The 20,099-nt window shown below is 39.7% G+C and overlaps 1 protein-coding gene across 1 annotated transcript; it reads right to left on the bottom strand.

The window, feature by feature from the left end:
- Positions 1-598: 598 nt before the first annotated feature.
- Positions 599-18,665, bottom strand: LOC137258700 (uncharacterized). Its single transcript, XM_067796392.1, has 8 exons — positions 18,584-18,665; positions 17,627-17,838; positions 16,753-16,830; positions 15,862-16,020; positions 15,203-15,312; positions 14,528-14,609; positions 13,348-13,410; positions 599-712 (listed from the first exon to the last, which is right to left on the bottom strand). The coding sequence occupies exons 1-8, from the start codon at positions 18,663-18,665 to the stop codon at positions 599-601; spliced, it is 900 nt and encodes a 299-aa protein (XP_067652493.1).
- Between the last annotated feature and the right edge of the window lie 1,434 nt (positions 18,666-20,099).

The following is a 20,099-nucleotide window of genomic DNA, read 5'->3' on the forward strand; positions in this document are numbered from 1 at the left end:
CGTGAAATGTGCTGAAACTGTGAACTAATTTTGCTATTATAATAACAGGTCATTTAAGTATTCTGGTATTTGCATCTTGATTGTACATTTCTGTTGAATTATACATTCCGCTTATATCTTCATACCACATAAAAGATTATACTTGGTTATAGGTAAACCTAAAACCCTGCTAGCTGAACGTGCTACAGCTTTAACCATGAGACCCTATTCCCTAAGTATAACTGTCAACAACTTCTAAGTGCATATGGCCACAAAGCAATAAGCCAACATTGTTTTACTAAAAGCCCAGCTATCAATACACGTAAGCAACACGTTAAGACCATTCCCACACGAAACCTGTTAAATCAGTATCATCTGTATATGTTAATATACGAACATTGCTACCATTGATATCAACACCCACCAACAAATTATTTAGTGTAACAATAACATGCACAAGCAGGTGTGATGCTGCGATAGAGCATTGGGTTTCTCGGGTCGTCAGCTCCAAACTTAGGGATAAGGCTAATGATCCCTGGACTCATCTGACGTATACACGGCCATGCTGCGATAGGGCATTGGGTCTCTCGGGTCGTCAGCTCCAAACTTAGGGATAAGGCTAATGATCCCTGGACTCATCTGACGTATACACGGCCATGCTGCGATAGGGCATTGGGTCTCTCGGGTCGTCAGCTCCAAACTTAGGGATAGGGCTAATGATCCCTGGACTCAGCTGAAGTATACACGGCAGTCTCATAACACGTAGAGTTACTGAGGATCAGCTATACAGATGTCATTTGTCAAAACATCAACTGGAATATTGTCGAAACTTGATAATATCTTTCTCTTAGCTTGACTTCGTTCCATCAGTAAAGAGAGAAAGTTTTCAACTGCTAAGACCTGAGGGATGAAATCACACTCAACGGCAAAGTTCTAATTTATAAAGTACAAACATAAATTGCACACATTCACTGATATCAGGGAATGTGTGTAATGGAACACCATGAAAATCAGCATTTTCTTGAAATCCCTTGACTTTTTAGGATTTAAATGAAATTCCCGGAGGTCACAGTGATTTCACAAAATTACTGACACTTTTAGGGATAATGTGACATCCCTGGTTTTACACATTCGCTGCACACGACAGAATGTGGGTGTATTCAGTATACGCTAGTAACTCGACAAACACAAGCCCTTCCTTGGGACAGTTTCTGTCATCTTCAATGTGTAAACTGGACCCATGGCTCATATTACTTTTCTGAAATAAACCAACATAGTCAACCTACCTTTCGAATATCTGTTATCAAAGATAAAAGTAATAAATCAGTTTATCAGTTTATATGTTTCCATCTGTGTTTGTTTTTTGTTTCTTAGCTAAGTTGATAATTCGTTTTGCTGCACTTCCACGAATGTATTACAAATCATGAAATGTACCTGACTTTTATCTGAATATTTAGTGCATCTTAGTGATGTTACTACTATTATACCTGTACTGTTATCAGTTCATCAATTCGATCATCAAGTGAATGATGACAAATACTAGTATAACACCTACTTCTTAATAAACACTACATGTGTAAGTAAATCACTGGCCGCAATTGTCTACTCAATGTGAAGGCGCCGTGAACCGTTAGCTGGCTTTTATCAATGTTTTGTTTGATAGGTGTGTGGGTGTGCATGTATACACGTCAGTATATTTTAACATTTAATTATATTACCTGTTGTATTCGATAATATGCTCATGTTCTATCCAGCAATGACTGCAGTATGAACGAACGTATGTATGTATGTATGTATGTATGTATGTATGTATGTATGTATGTATGTATGTATGTATGTATGTATGTTTGTATGTATACTGAACCGCAAAAGAAACGCAAGTTCATTTTATTACAAATATTCAGTTCAATACCTTTCTCACAATAAAGCATATTAAACTATTATCAAACAACGGTCCCCACGATGACTTTAAAGTTGTTTCCGTTTTTTCTTGGTGAAATTGCCCAAACGCGACCTTAGTGATGCAGTTTTGCTTTTTGCATGAAATTTTCGTGATGGTCACAAAACATGTGTGCTTTTCGTGCTGGATGGGCCCTTTATAAGGTACGCCATTCAGAAAAATCGCACATTACCAAATGCAACAGGAGATCGCTGAGAAAAGATGCCACGTCTAACTCAACAGCAAAGAGGGATCGCCATTGGGATGTTGCAGGCCGGATCCACAGCAACTGCCGTCGCCAGGCACTTCCAGTGTCACATTGCGACAATCACAAGGCTCTCGGCAAGGCATCAACAAACGGGAAATGTTCAGGACCGACCAAGATCTGGACGGCCGAGAGTAACAACGCCAGCTCAAGATCGCCACATCTGGGTTACTCACCTTCGTAACCGACAACAAAGAGCGACGCAGACGGCTTCAACTATCCAAGGACCACGTCACCACATCTCTGCAGACACCGTTCGTCGTCGACTGAGGGCAGCAGGGATCAGATGTCGACGTCCTTACGTCGGGCCGATTTTAACGCAACGTCACCGCCAACAACGCTTGCAGTGGGCCAGACAACATTAACGATGGCGACGTCAACAATGGCAGCAAGATATTCTGACGAATCCAGGTTCAACATGTCTCACGCCGACGGTCGAGTACGTGTATGGAGACGACGTAATGAACGTTACGTCAAGTGCTGCGTTGTGGAGGTTGACCGCTTGGGAGGAGGAAGTCTGATGGTCTGGGGAGGCTTCAGCTACCACCACAGAACACTTCTGCATGTGTTGTACCCCTTTTCCAAGCACAGCGTCCGCTCCAAATCCTCCAGCAAGACAATGCTCGTCCTCACACTTCACGGGTCTCCATGGACTTTCTGAGAGCAAACAACATTCCTTTGCTGCCCTGGCCCTCTCTATCCCCCGATATGGCACCGATCGAACACGGGACGAAATTGGAAGAAGAATGCACGCAGCTGGTCCACCTCAAAACCTGAGAGATTTGGACGCACGATTGACAAGGGAATGGAATCAACTTCCACAAGCCTTCTTCCGGAGACATGTTGACTCGATGTGACGTCGCTGTACTGCCTGTGTCGAAAGCAATGGCGGTCACACACGTTACTGATTACGAGACTCTGTTTTGTCATTTTTACTGTTTATGGGTGCTGTGCTCACACTTGAATTTTTTGTTAACAGAGATGAATTTTCCTTCAGAGATCATGAACCATTTTATCAACAATCATATGTCTGTTGTTTTTTCAATTAATTAAGTTTATGAGTACCCAAGATGACAGCGTATGGCTATTTGAAAACCGACTTGCGTTTCTTTTGCGGTTCAGTATATGTATGTATGTATGTATGTATATATGTATGCACGCACGCACGCACGTACGTACCTACCTGTGTGTGTGTTTTTGTGTGCATGTTGTCACGAGAGTATATTTTCTGTAAATTGTATTATTGAATCAGTGATAGTTAATGTGTGTCACATTTTGTGTCATAAGTGTTCAGTGCTATTATTATTTTAGCGGCAGGCCTATAAGGTAGTTCCCTAGAATTATGTCCCTTTGTGTGTTTTGATTGGTGACCTCCGGGAGACTACGAGATGTTAATGGCGATTGTTGTAACATGCTCGAATATTCAAGAATCAGTGACTGTGTGTGTATATAAGGCTGGTTCTCGTGTTAATGACACGGATACACATGGATAACTGCAGTACACCATTACCAATTGGATGACAACTGGCAGTTTAAGGATTCGCAAGTGTCATAAACACGGATATTTTTTGTAGCTACAAAATTGTTTTTGCTTATCGTTTTAGTCAATACTGGGCATTGGTTTGGTTAGACAATAAAGCTGAAACAATGTAACCAAATCTGATGGCGATCTGATTTCGGTTAGGAACTTGTTACATTAAAATACAATGTAGTAATATGTTTGCCTTCGATCTTGGATATTCTTAAATTTGTCACACATTTTATGATGTTGTCAAGTTTCAAAAACACAATCTGAAGGGCTACTGTGCAGTACACTATCTGTTAATAGCGCAAAATATTTGAAAAGTAATATTTTTTATTCAAAGGAACAGTGTAAGCAGATGTTTGACACGCAATATCCAAAATATGGACCCGTGAAGGTCCCGGGGTAGAACAGGCCTTCAGCAACCCATGCTTGCCATAAAAGGCGACTATGCTTGTCGTAAGAGGCGACTAACGGGATCGGGTGGTCAGACTCGCTGACTTGGTTGACACATGTCATCGGTTCCCAGTTGCGCAGATCGATGCTCATGTTGTTGATCACTGGATTGTCTGGTCCAGACTCGATTATTTACAGACCGCCGCCATATAGCTGGAATATTGCTAAGTGCGACGTAAAACTAAACTCACTCACTCACTCCAAAATATGAAAAGCATTTCAAATGAGTGTCTATAAAACCATGCCTTAAATATTTCGGAATTTCCATAAAGAGATGTGGATCGAGACGAAAATTATGCGAGAAGAATAGTCTAGTGACTTTCTGGAATATTGGAGGGAATTAAACCAAATTGTATTTCTTAACTAAGAGAATATTATTTGTTTCTAATTTTTGTTACAATATATTTTTTTTCATGTAGGATTGGTACATTGGTACACTTTGGGAATAATACAGTCAGTAAAACTGTCATTTTAATTACTTCAATGGAAATGATAGCAAGATATCTTTTAAGAATCTTGCATCCTTTAGTAAACGTAGAAAGGTAATAAAGTAAATAGTAAATTTATAGTCAATTATAAGTATACCTAACTGAGTGACATATTCAATTCATGTGGTTTGAAAGCAGAATCAGGGGTACTTAGACAAGACTACAGACATGTCATGGCAGCGCAATAACTTGGCACTAGTTTCTTGGCTCCTTAGTAACTTAGTGTCTGCTTTAAGATGTTTTTTAAAAAATAATATATTTGCTAATAAGATTAGTCTGAAAGTGATTCCTCGCATCGTCACTCATATAAAAGTTACTTCAGCATCCAGAGAGTTTGAAAAAAGAGGCAACAACAAATGCTACGTTTAGGCCACACCCTGGTCAGGCATTATTCAGTCTTGTAACAGAGTAACTTACAAAATCACAGTTGACTATTCATGTATATTGAAACACACATTTAACACAGATTTGATGTGATCCTTCTTAGAAATCACCAGCTTTTGAGGAGGTTACCAATGCTTCATGATGAGCAAAAATGGTGTTTATCAAGATGAACAAATTGTTCAAGGTGTGTTGATGAATGGTTATTTGGAAAATTAGCTTCATTTTAAATTGCACACTGGTTTGCAGGATGTGAATGCTTTCGGGCGTTTCCTAAAGTTTTGTTATGACTTTTTGCACTTTTTCAAACAACTTTCATATGTTTTGTTGACATTACTAAGTATTCCAGAAAAGGAAATTGATCAGATTTCGTGTTATTTCCTCTAGGCATATGGTCTCAGATGTAATAAAACAAACATTACTAGCGTCATTGTTTAAGAAGCAATGATGTACATATGTAACTTCATTATTATTATTTATTTTCATGTACATATGTAATTTCATTTGACAAAATGCATTGAATTTTGGAGATATCCTTTGCACCTTATGCCCATTAGTAATTATCTCTGAAGAAACCTAGTTAACTGTTTTGGTAAATGTGGATCCTCTGTTCAGAGATTTTATTGTTTCTGAAAGATGGGTCAGTGTACAGGTGCAGAGTGTATCTTGGATCTTCAGTGTTATGGGGTGTTATGTAGCTGAACATAAACGCTAGCAGTTCATTGAGTCCAGTATTGTGAAAGTTTGTAAATTAGGATTCCACAACAAAGTACACACAGAAAAATAAATTGAATAGGATGATTAAATAAATATATTTCCATATATTTAGTGCCATTTTAGGATGGTGTACAGATTTGAAGAGGGAAATTTTATTGAGATTTACTGAAGATTAGCTGCTGAATATTTGCTTATGAGTATGTTTACTACTAGTATGGAAATATTTTTCTGGTTTGCTACTCAAAGGTATAAACCCATGATTTCACATAAGTGATTGAACTAAATTTGAACATCGGATAAAAGATCGAACTGAAGGCTCCTCGCGCAGTATTGGGAATCTGTTTATAGATACCGCAACGATCTGCAACTTGAGCACGTGGTTGTGATCCCGGCTATTATAGAATTACGATGGGAGTCTAGAGGTGAAAAAACAAATAACATACTTCAATGTCACTTCCCTGCTAGTATCTTAGACGGACGTGAACTGCCAGACAGATTAATTATTTCGACAAAAAATACGCTTCCAACACGCAGCCGCTGGCCGAGACGGTTTTTCATCGGTCATATAACTCATTTTCACTCGCTAATTACTGTCTGTCAAATAAGATATATTAAAAATAAAATACGTAAAACTTTTCCCCTTTAAATATCATTCACAAACGACGGATACCAAAGTACCACAAAGAGAATTCATCAACACAGTTCTCAAAATTACGTACGTTTCACCGGAGGTAACGCCATTGCCAGAGGTTGTCCCCCCATCGTGAAAAAACGACATGTAACAACGCATGGAACACACCACGATCTATGCTCTAGGCGACAAGACCAAATAGTTCGATGTCTATTAACACAACTACACAGGATATTAACAGTGCCCATTATCCAAATGACTACTCTGTATTGCACACCGAGTGACTACCTGTCACTAGATCTAGAAATTGCTTTGGGAAAACATCAACGGAAGAATGTTGGTAGTGAGTGTGAGTAGCAACAGTTTCAACAGCTGCGAGTGTTCCACACGTAATGATATTGCTCCAACTACTGCCATACCTTGGACCTTGATTTGCAGAGACAGCACTGGTTTGCATGGACAATCTGTTCTCACGGTGATTTCTTACCCGGCACATTTAGCCTATCGTCACTGCTGTGTTCATGGCACAAGCTGTCTTCACTGTTGGCCTTGTTTTCATCACACATGTGTACGAAGCTGTTACTGTTCAAGTTCCATGATAAGTGTTTTCATATGGATGTTTTACCCTGCCGCATGTGATGCAAGAAGCGTTAGAGGTGAGTGTGTTATGCCAGGGTGTGCGTCGTTCTCGAAATCGACGTTCTAAAGTTCAAAAAGAAAACATCCACGAGGGATTGTCATTGAGCGAAATATTAATCCAGTTCTTAAATACTATGTTGATATATTTCGAGAACAAACCCGCATAATTATCTATCCTCTATTAAGAAAATTGTACCATGATTTATAAGTCGTGGCATTTTATTTCAAATTTCTCCGGATGCATTAACGCTATTACCTGTGATTAAACTGATGTGAATAAAGTTTGGTCGTGAAATGTGCTTGTTTCTAGGTTCAGCATTGGTCGAGCCATATTACAACGTGCTGTTGTAATGGAGTAGGGGTCAGGCAAATTGCGTTAGTTGACAAATGCGTTGGTTGGAAATTTGACTCGCAATTGTCTAACGTGACCACAAGATCCAAGGTCCCGACTAAAGGATGGGTGGTATAATCCTGTCTACTATATATCGATCCATGTCCACACGTATGCATATTACATCTTCACGCACGCACGCTCGCACGCATCCGCACACACGTATGTACGTACCTGCCTGCCTGCCTGCACCGACGCATGCAAGCACATACATACATACATACATACATACATACATACATACATACATACATACATACATACATACATACATACATACTGCAGTCATTGCTGGATACAACATGAGCATATTATCGAATACAACAGGTAATATAGTAAATGTTAAAATATGAATGATTCTGCGAATCGTTTTGTTAATTCATCGTTTGTCCTCACTTACACAGCGTTATTGCAGCTATATGGCGGCGCTACCTGTAAATACTCGAGTCTGGATCAGACAGTGATCAGTGATCAACAGCATGAGCATCCGATAACATGTGTCAGCCAAATCAGCGAGCTTGCTCACCCGATACGGAAAGTCGCCTTTTCGCATAAGTTGCCGAAGAACTATCCTACCCCGATCTTCACTGTTCACTGGAATAATATTAATAACAAAATTATACATACACTATTTTGTATGTTGCCTCTAAGCTCGACGCACAGCGTCCCGCTTCATAGAAGAGTGAGCAAAAAAGTATAAACGGATTGGAGTCGTTTTTGTACATTTAAATGCACATCCATCAAACTAAAACTAATATTTTTCAACATTGTAATCAAAACGATATGAACTCTTCACACAGTGACCAAGGTAGTTAGTATTTCACCAGGACATGTCAATCTTATTCTAGTTGAACAATCAAACATAGACGGTTGGGGCTTTTTTTGTAATGCTAGAAGACCAGTTCAACATCACGCCGTTGCATTCGGAGCAAGACAATGCTCGACGTCACGTTGACAGGACTTCCTCCAGCAAAACTGTCGTCATGTGTTACCTTGGCCATGTTAATCGCACGATTTGTCCCCCAGTGAACATATATGGGATACTCTTGATCGCCGCTTCCGCAAGCGTAATCCGCCACCTCAGACATTACAAGAACTGCACACGGCGCTTCAGCAAACATTTGTCAAGACTGCATTCGGTACCTCCTTTGCTCTATGGGTCACCGCTACTGACATTGTATACTGACCTAGTGGCTTTGATAACCTTCTGTGGTTTTACCAATTTCTTTCTGGATAATCACGTTTTGGAAATTTGTGAAGTGATGATTGTACTGTAATTTAACAATGATGTCATGTTTTAATCAGTTATATGCACTCAGAAAGTAGACTCCAAAACAGCATGTCAAGTTTCATTTTTTCAGAATATTTTTTTAAAATGGAAACTTTTCGTTATATACATATATCCATACCTATATGCATAAAAAGTTTTTTCTTCAAAAGGTGACCATTTGTCCTACAAAAGCTTGAAGACCATTGGCATTGCTCATCTGCGTCAAAGAGCTCTCTAGAATCTCCCAAGTATGTGGTGGGAAGATTCGAATTCTGAAGCGTACAGGATGCAGACCTGAAACGAATCGTAATTTCATTTTATGTGATACCTTTGAATTCCATATACATAATCGAGGCAAATCCACACAAAATATGATATACTTCATTTGTCTTTATAAAGTATAGGAAACCAACGTAACAAAGTGCGTAAAGGGATTATTAAGAGGAACAATAGTGTGATTATAATGTGACCTACCTCAAGAAGGTTTCGAACCTGGCAATACTGCATGTCGAAAATCTGAACAGGTTGCCAAACAAAGTGTCGGGAATTTGGTTCGGCATCACAACAAACGCCGACATCACAAAGAAGTCGTTATCGTGACAGCCGATCTCGCCGTCGTGGCTACACCCCATGCTGAAAACGTTGAAACATATATCTGAGTGAGTGAGTGGTTTTACGCCGTTGTTATCAATATTCCAGAGCACACCAGACATGGACTCCATACGGTGTACCCATGCCAGGAATCGAACCCGGGTCTTCGGCCTTACGGGGGAACGCCTTAACTGCTGGGGCTATCTCATTGCCTGTAGATATTTGCTGGGGCAAAAGTCAGATTTAATTTTGAAAATGCTAAAAGGAAACTCATTGGATCGCAAAGTTTGTAACATTAATGAAACCTTCATGTATATAAATTTAGGGCTATGAAACATGAACTGATTTAACTGTAAAACCCGACTGTTTCTCTGGGACAAGCGTTTGTTATGGTCTGCGCATGCACTGGGTGGAGTTCCTGAAGGTAGTCATTGATGACCTGTGATACTCCTCATACAAAGCTGTTGCAAGAGATAGATCCCGATCCATTTGTGACACATCACGATACCCGGTGTCAAGGTCATTAGGTCAATGTAGCACCCGGACGTTACAACACCGCAAACGATACAACTACCCATAATTCCCTCTTGCATTCAAAAGTCGATAGCAGGTGAAAAGAAATCGTGATGCGGTCCTATTCTTTGACCACGTTGTTCTCAATAATGTTTCATTGAATGCTTCAAATATGGGAGTTGATCATTTTCCCGTTATTCGATCCTATATAAGTTCTTGTATACCCAGATGTCCCAGATGCAAATGTATGTCAACACGATGTTGCATAGAACATGTTTCAGTGTCAGTCGTGGCATTGTGTGCATTACGGAACGAACTATTTGGCAGTGCAGCAAACGCGAAGAAGATATTTGATGTCAACATTACATACCTGTGGCCAAGTTCGTGTGCCGCAATTTTCCATTCCCAACTCTTGAACTGATTCTCAATAAGGGAAACATCAAACGATCCACACACTGTACCAATAAAGGCAATACCTGTAAGTTAAAGAACAGGTTTCAGTCTGCATGTCTTCATTGTGTTTGTTTCATTTCCAAATTAAGTTTTTCTGAAGAAATTGTATCAAGAAAATAATGATTGCTAAAAACACTTGTGTCCATGACTTTGTGGCACCAATGACCTTGCGTGTGGTTGATTTTTATGACGATTATGGAAATGTTTATTTGTTGCTTGTAGCCATAAGTAGTAATTTAGGAAGTGGTCAAATGTAATTCGTGTTATATTTGGGATTACACTTCATCAATAACAAAGTTGCTGGATCCAGATTAGATGCTAGATTACCAGACGATAATTCTATTTTCACAGCAGAAGGAAATGCCATATTAATAGCACTTAAATATATTAAATATTATCCTAAATATCATCAATATATCATACTTTCAGACTCTCTTTCTTGCCTTCAGGCTATACAAACAATGTCTTGCAATACATTATTATAATTCAACTATGTAACGAACTTGCTACTGGCCAGTACGACAACGTCCTCTGTTGGTTAACCAGTCACGTTGGAAGTTCTGGGAATGCAATGGCCGCTTCGCTGCTAAGACAGCACTCAACAAATCCGTGACACCAATTTTTATTCCACACTCTGATTACCAATTATATCCGTGATCTGATGCAGAAGAAGTTTGACACCCAGTTAGGTATTAATATATTACATGAAATAAAAGCCTATATTGGTTACGCCAAGTTGGGTTGACAGTCCAGATCTGAAGAGGTCATCATACGATGTCGTATGAGCCACACAAGATACACTCATGAATACCTATTAAAAGGTGAATATCCTCCGTTTTACACCCCTTAACTAGCTTGTGACGAAAGAATCACGGTCAAGCGTGTCTTGCTTGACTGTGTTGAGTATTCAGTCACATTGGATAAATAGTTTCAGTCACGAACTGGGAAGGGTCTTTTTTAATAATATCAGTAACCATTTAATTGCTGTATTTTAAAAAGAATCAGATTTGTTAAATCATTTTAATATATAAATATGTCATGTTTGGAAGTTCGAATAAGTAACTAGGATTGTTAGTGGCTGTCTCCCTAAGTGCATTTAAAGTATTGCCAAATTATTGTCCTCCTGAAAGGGTATTAATGAATCAAAAAACATTCGTTTCTTTAATTGCAGAATGTGTCTCCTTTTAATGTAAGGCTAACTGTGTCTAAACTGCTAACAGCTGAAAGGATGGTGTGAATCAAACTGGGGCCCATGCAGAAAGCGAATGTACCCTATGGTCCCTAGCATGGTGATCTACTTTCAGTTGTTGGCAATCTATAGTCTGGTTTTACATTGTCATGTTATTTCTTGTTAAAATGTTTAGGATTGTGACTTAATTTCAATCGGACATATGTGATACGCTGGTAGCTTTACTGCTCTTCGTCAACAGTGTTTTAATTTCTAATTATCATTATCATTCATCATTCTATTTGAATGCCCAAATATTTTGTTTCTAGTCAAAACCTTACCTAGAACGGATCCGGCAGATGAAGGTGTCCACATGTCGTACCTGCAAGTATAAGCCATACAACATATCGAGACGAAGCATTCTGTGAAAGGCATCTATCGTATTTTAATGTTGGATTAGTTCCATGAGGTTTACGGGGTAAATAACAAGGTTAAATCTGACACTTTCCAGATCTCTGAAGTCGATCAGCATAAATACTGACTTCGATAGAATAAAGAGGGAGACTTGCAAGTAATCACAATTACGTCGAGTTGTTTGGAAACCAAAACCCGGTGTCATGGCACAGGCTCAACGTTCACTTCCACAAACAGCCGGGTCATGTATAAAATTGGTTTCATGACAAGATATATGAATGACATTGTAGTTGGATGGTTTGCTATTTGAAGCCGCCCCAGCATGTATGTGAGTGATCTGCAAATATTCAAGTCTGGACCAGACAGTCCAGTGATCAACAGCATGGGCATCAATCTAAGCAATGGTGATACTATGACATGTGTCAACCAAGTCTGCAATCCTGACCACCTGATCCTGTTAACCGCCTTAGACGGCAAGCATGTGTTGTGGAAGATCAATTCTAACTCGGATCTCCACGGGTCTGAATGAATTGTAACAGAAGTGTCATTCTGTGACCAGCACTGGGGTCATTATTTATACTAATTCACATAGTGTTACACGAGATGAATGGATGTGCGTGTATAGTAAGATCCCAGTTTGTGTCTCACCCAGTGAAAGCCATGGCATGGTCGCCCCGTGGTACAAATAGCTTGTCAACTAGCATTCGACGGTGATTTCTGAAGTCATGAATGGCTGCCTGTGCGTCGATGGATCCATCATCCCGGATATTGTCTCTGGACCACTGGGAGTCACCTGCAGACTATGAGTGAGTAAGCATTCTAAAAGACCTCCAGGTTTTCATGAATGACATACATGGCAGCTAGCTTCTAAAGGAGAGGGGTGGCACATGTGTTAGACGCCTACCACGGGCCGACAAACAATTCAAACCCGAGATCACGCAATTGGTGCGGACCATTATGCCGCCATGGAAACTGTGAAATATTGAGTATTGATACTGACGTATTCATTAAGTGCGCAAACAATTTACAAATACTGATGACACTTCGCACTTTTGCCGTTTCTACATTTTTGATATGTTTTTAATGCTTTAAGCTGTCAACGTTTTTCTATGACGATTGACACCAATAATTATGAGGGGGAAGGGATGTAATTTGGCAGCAGGTATGGACGATATTATAATGTTGGTTACAGCAAAATCAACTCTCGGCAGTTTTCAGTTTTCTCGGCATGGACAAGCAGCAGAATTCAGACTTGTAAGCAAAGGATGTCTTGATCCATACATTTCTTTTAATGACGCTTCACTGAATTGCACTGAGGCCCCTCTCGCGGTCAATACACATCTGAAGATATTGAGCGTAGTATTGTGTCAGCATATGTAATATCTAGTCATGGTAACACTGGCATACTGTAGCAATTTATTTGTTCAAAGGGCACATACACCACTCTCACTTACTCACTCACTCACTCACTCACTCCTCAATCAAACATGAAATAAAGACCCGGCATACCGTTGCTATGACAAGACTTACAGCCTTGACAACGATGTTTATGTTTGGATTATCCCCAACAACTGTCTCGTATGTCAACGTCATCTGTAAGATATAAACACAAAGAGTCACGGTCATTGCTTTCTGTAGTTACAGATCGACAAAACCATGTCTGTGAAATGACTACATTCCGTCATAAAGATAACCGGAAACTTCAATAGCAAACTGTGTACTCAGCGACATGCATGTTTTACAGGAGATAACAAAATAGTCGTTTATAAAATTTATGCTGAAAGCCTCAATGAATTAACATGTACTATTTCGCTTTTCTCTTGTAACCATTCTGTGAATGTGTTACTATTTACCAGCTGGGGTGCTGGTTTCCTTGTGATAACACTGCGTAATTCCTAACTGCGTTTGCCATGGGACTGTGTCTTGTTAAAACACGAATTATGTACCCATGAAACAAGTGATTGATATTGTGATACACTTTACCAAGCCATCGAAGCTGACATCAGATGAGTCGCAATTCAACAACCATGAGTTACTTCGGACCTATCACCTCGAATCCCAGAGAAAGGAATCTTGATGCCTCAGATACTGATTCGATTTCTGAAGTATTACGATGGAGGTACATGTTGTCACGTAGACGGCATCCGACTGACGTTTATCAGTTGATCATCTACTATACATTAAATTTTGTATTCGACAACATTTATACAAGTGAAGACCTGGCAAGTGATTCGGTTTTCATATGTCCACTTTGTTTCATCTTGACAGGTGACAGAAATCTGCTGCTAACTGTATCGTAGCTTGAACGCATCATCAGGCCTATAAAACTCAAAACAAAGCCACATAGATAGCTACAAGAAGTGACTATAGAAGTATAGTCACATTAACGTATTTTGAAAAAAAGAAAATTTGTAATAGAAATCTGTGTGTACCGACCCGAACAGTCAAAGCTGGATTTTACGGGCGCACCAAGTATCTGGAAAATCGTTAAACCAGAACATTCCTTTTTCGTTGTTGAATGTTTAACTGTGAGTTTGAGTCTGAACGATTTTCACTTGATGAATACATGTATGTGGTGTGCTATAGTTGCTATATAGTTGAACACACACACGTACGAATGCGCGAACGCACCCGCGCTTGTCTTGCCTACTATTCGTTCATTTTCTAAACATTATTATGTACTCATATATGTTTTAGGAATATGTCTTACAAGTTCTGCGACCATCGCATACCAAAGAGCCATTGCAGATATTGTGTCTGATGTTGACGTAAAATTAAATCGCTGATGGAAGCTGAAACAGAAGGTAAAGTGAGTTGTTGTAAAGCTCAAACGTTAAAATATAGCCTTATATAAGTCATTCTTTACATCACCTGAGACCGTAAGCTCAGGAGAAAGAACTGCAGTCGCAGTTATATAGAGAATATCTGATTGGAGATAATGCCGGAAAATGTAAATTTTCGCTCGGGAAATATCAACATTTAGGCACTGATGTCGTAAGCTTAGGGAATTGAGACAATAACCCCAAATCCACTGTCAAACCGCCTACCAGCCGTCGCCGAAAGTAGAACACAATGTCATAGCGTTGCTCTTGACGTCACGTATCCATGACAAATTGATGTTTGCCAAAGAGCATCATATGAAATACATAAACCTCAATACTTTCATGATCACCGTTCGGTGTGTCGTACATGTAAGTATCTCCTTGTCTCCTAGTATCTCATTTTAATTTCGGCAGATAAAGCAAGCGTCGATATGCACTGTTAAAGGTGAACTCTACTTCATATTTAGTGAAATAAATTACATATTTTCTATTGATCGTGCAAATGAAAAAGGCAGTCAATTTACCCCTGTTTTGTGTTTATACTGTGTCCATATATTACTTACTTGGTGAAGTCTTTGTAATCTGAGTGCAACACAAGTTCCACCGTGTACATTTGTTTGGTCCTATCAGATGGAGGCAATGTAACAGTCTCCTCGTCTGAAACTGACATCACCTAGATAAACGGGCAATATTAATAATACTGAATTTTATGTAGTACCACCGACTTCATCCAAGGAAGCACGTCCGTTACGCTACACAGCTGTCCCAGCCGCGAATATGGGTTTGAAACCCAGTTTGGTTGATAATGTTGCGTCTGTTGTTAAGTCATCCTCGCTGACGTCAAGTACACGCACTCCCCCCACTCCCACCCCACACACAACCACCAACCCCACCCACGCACATAACATACACCCTCCCTCCAACACACACACACACCAATATCGTGTCGCAATGTAACTGGGATACTACTAAAAGTGATGTCGAACCTAACTCACTCACTCGCTCATTCACTCACAGTCACAGGCCCTCGTGTCATTGCGAGGATTAAAGGATTTTGTTAAAAATATAAACATGTTGAAATGACCCCCCGACTTTAAACGCTTCCCAGTACAGTATATCAAGACATGTACTGTCTAAAATGCAACTCAAACTGTTCATTTTCTTTTTAAATGTTTCATCCTCCCAATGACACGAGCTCCTGTGCTCACAGTATATTAAATACGCTTTTACCACTGAGAATGTTTGAAGTATTTCTGATTACGAAATCCGAAGCGCGCACTGCCGGTTCCTCCACAGGCCTGATGACGTGGATGTGGGCTCTACTGAGTGAAACTACGGGCCACACGCTGTATTGGCGCCCATGGAGGAACATAGTCCCCATCTGAAAGAAGCACTTGATATTGGTATGTGGCAGTGTAAGTCACTGTAAAATAGTGTTGTAATTACATCACACTGTTTCTGTTGAAAAGTTCAGCGGGAGAAAGTGGTGCTCCAGTTACTACGTGTCGACCTGGTTTCAAAAGTAATCTCGAGTAATCTCTAAACTAGTAGAACAGGACAGATTAATCCCGGTTAATAATGAAGACAGTGGATGTTCATGTCATATGTATAACGTGACAGGTTCGTTCCTCTGTCAGCACACGTTACATGAAGACAAGCAGTATTGTGAAGATTACATCCATCTTAGGTCTATTTGGAAACTTGACCCATATTGCGAGGTCATCGTCCCCGTGTTTGTCACCAGGAACCTCTGCTTTAGAAAGATTCCTTTAATGTTTGAGGCTTACATAGTACATTCTATTAAGTGCATATTTTTGGGCCCATTTATTGTTGACATTTGGAAAGTAACACGTCACGACAGCGGAAAACATCTCATAAAATCAACGTATCATCATCGACTTTAGCTTCGATTCTAACCTTAGTTAGAAACACGAGTCTAGTCTATCAGGACGTCAGAAAATGTCAGATTTTATCATTCGTCTGAAACTGTTTCAAGTAACAGGTAACGTCAGCATGTAGAGCATTAGTATGAAAACACTTCCTAGTCAAGAATCTATGTGAGGCTTAAGCCGACGCCATTGTACATTCTTTATGCTGCCTTAGAACTACTTACAATATCAAACTGACCATCTGTCCCACGCCTGCATGCAAAAGCACCTGTATGTTTCAAATCCCGATAGAGTCCACAGTTCTGAAATTTAAAGATCAAGTTATATCCTTTTTCATTCAATTGATTCAATACATAACATGAACTAGACATGTGTGAAGATCGCTACAGTGACTATGATTTGTTTAACAAATACAACACCACAGGAATACATCATGTCTTTGGCTGTCTATCTTACACCAGGAGAGATAGCAGTTAATTCAACTTTCACAGTTTGTTTTCTCAGTAACCTTTAAAAACAATTTACTTTTATTTGTTCCTGATTATTCTTAAGCTCTGAACAAAGTCATGTACATTTGCATATGGTCACCTACAATTACTAAGTAGAACATTTCAAAATATTTTTGAAAAGTAGGAGCTGGTCCTTTAAGGTTTCAATACTCCACGTGGCATTAATTTCACTTGTGTCAAACAATTCTGTGGATATATTTGCTATCCTGTTACGTGGTAGACAGGGATTTGGTACTATATGTGCCGGATGCAGCAATGTACCTATTCGTATGCATCTTGATCAAGCTTCAGAATCCACTACAAATAGATGTCCTCAGGCTAAGGAAACGTTACATGTTGATGTGGTTAATGCATGACTTAGACAGATTTCAACCTAAATTACGTTTTTGGTATTTTATATACCATTCATACCCGAGAGGGTCAAATACTGAAGCATTTGCTGGGTCCAAGGATGAAACGATCTGGTCTGACTTGGCTGACCTCGTATATATATTGTGTCCGGGATTTGCAGGGATACACATCAACTGTGTATGGAGATTGATGAAGATGGCGAGATGAATACCTTTGGTCGAGGGTGACACCGGCTCACCTTGTTTCCCGGCTCACTGCGTGTGGAGGTGTAGTTGCCTCCGGTGTTGTGGATGACGTACACGGGCATGTTGACGGTGTTGACGGGGCTGAGAGTCAGCCTCAGCTGCACGGCTCCCTGCAGTGTGTGGAGCGTCAGGAGGAGATCTACGGGCATGTCTGCTGGTGAACTAATTGCACATGATGCGGTGATCGTTTTCAGCCATGCAAATTCTGAAAGTATTGAAATATACTGCAACACTACAGAGATTGTTCACATCAAATTTACCGTACATTAAAGAGTTACTTAACTTCGGTTAAAAAGTAGGATATTAATTGCAACATTGTAAAATACATTTTACAATACAGTTACATTTAAAGAAGGCCTAGGCAACAGAGATCGAATGGCTTAAGATTGACAATGTAGAAATATCTACAATGTGGATATGTCATTTTAGTAAGGTTTGTACTGACAGATTAAATGCAGCCTTTGTTTATGGATGTTTTCTTTAGAAACATACCGTTTATAGTAGCAATTCGGAGTTGGAATAGGGTTGACATATACACTTGAGCCACATGATTGACATATACACTTGAGCCACATGATTGACATATACACGTGAGCCACATGATTGACATATACACGTGAGCCACATGATTGACATATACATGTGAGCCACATGATTGACATATACACGTGAGCCACATGATTGACATATACACTTGAGCCACATGATTGACATATACACGTGAGCCACATGATTGACATATACACTTGAGCCACATGATTGACATATACACGTGAGCCACATGATTGACATATACACTTGAGCCACATGATTGACATATACACGTGAGCCACATGATTGACATATACACGTGAGCCACATGATTGACACATACACTTGAGTCACATGAAGACGTGTTTGTACGAGCAGACACGTGTTAACAAAACGACCACTAGCGATATTCGACCTACCTTTTATTTCATGGATACTGTCCCCAAAGAACGCATGTCCTGCCCCAACAACGTAGAAGAAAACCAGAACAAACCTCCGCATCACAGATAATGAGTGAAAGGAAGACTTGCCGGGCGAGAAATCAGAAATTACAAATCAGATTTGGATTTCACGCGTAAATTGTTTTTTCACCTGGAGCAATACAGATACAATAAATGTTTATCTGAGTTGTGTGAGTCATTTCTTTGTTTGCACTAGTGTAAATCCGTACTAACTGTCTCATGCTTTGTATAAAATTTTACTTTACAGAACATTTAACTACTTGGAACAACACTGGGATATATAGCTTAAATAAATCATACGAGATAAACTATGACAACATCATTAAATATCTGTAAAGTGTATCAATGATTGTTGGAATAAAATAAACGAAAGTTATGTTAATTTCTGTAACGTGATCAGCACGACTTACTGCAATTTGTTCATTCACCTTGACATCATGTGACGGGATGGTTTGCGTGCACATCTGCGTATCGTGTTTCTTCATAATATGTGGAATCGGGGATGGTTTGCGTGCACATCTGCGTATCGTGTTTCTTCATAATATGTGGAATCGGGGATGGTTTGCGTGCACATCTGCGTATCGTGTTTCTTCATAATATGTGGAATCGGGGATGGTTTGCGTGCACATCTGCGTATCGTGTTTCTTCATAATATGTGGAATCGGGGATGGTTTGCGTGCACATCTGCGTATCGTGTTTCTTCATAATATGTGGAATCGGGGATGGTTTGCGTGCACATCTGAGTATCGTGTTTCTTCATAATATGTGGAATCGGGGATGGTTTGCGTGCACATCTGCGTATCGTGTTTCTTCATAATATGTGGAATCGGGAATCCATAACCAAATGAAAGGATGCACGGTGACCAATGACCACGTCATCATTCCCGTGAACCACCGAAGACATGGTTGCCTGAAGTATAGTGCATCTGTTATTTGTTGGGTTAATACAGACTTCCTTCTAGCGGTATGTAGTGAGCATAACACTTCAACGCCTTAGTTTGAATAGTGCCGATTATCTTCCGAAACGCATTCCACTCATAAAGGGCAAAACCGGTGACCAGTGTATGGATGAATACTTGAAATTCGTGACGAGACCTGTTGCCGTGCGGTGGTAAGAAAGAATAACAATATATAGATGAACACCTTCTTTATTGCATTGAGAACGACGTTTCGGTTTAAGTTCGAACATCATCAGAAAGGGATAAGGTCTTTGTCAAATACTTACCTTCAGACAATAATACTTACCTTCAGACAATCTTGAACTTTCGTTGCAAGTTTTGTACAAGAGATATGTTGAAGTTGCCACGGTGTTAAAACATACACCAAAACAACTAAAGGGTCCTACTATTACAAGAGTGTGTTTTCTGTAAATTGTAATATTGATTAAGTGATAAGTTTTATTGGGTCGCAATATTTAGAGTTTTGCTTGAGATACTTTAGAGGTACCTCCCTTTGCATTGTTTGACTTGTCGAT

The sequence above is a fragment of the Haliotis asinina genome, chromosome 12 (assembly GCF_037392515.1).
Source record: "Haliotis asinina isolate JCU_RB_2024 chromosome 12, JCU_Hal_asi_v2, whole genome shotgun sequence".
Taxonomy (NCBI): Eukaryota; Metazoa; Mollusca; class Gastropoda; order Lepetellida; family Haliotidae; genus Haliotis; species Haliotis asinina.

What these genes read in the sequence shown, in the direction of transcription:
- LOC137258700 (XM_067796392.1), bottom strand. Translation starts at nt 18,665, where the DNA reads ATGCGGAGGTTTGTTCTGGTTTTCTTCTACGTTGTTGGGGCAGGACAT. An exon ending in CAGATGGTCAGTTTGATATT is followed by an intron (nt 16,021 to 16,752) that starts GTAAGTAGTTCT and finishes TGCTTCTTTCAG; the next exon opens with ATGGGGACTATGTTCCTCCA. An exon ending in GATTACAAAGACTTCACCAA is followed by an intron (nt 14,610 to 15,202) that starts GTAAGTAATATA and finishes CTTCTGTTTCAG; the next exon opens with CTTCCATCAGCGATTTAATT.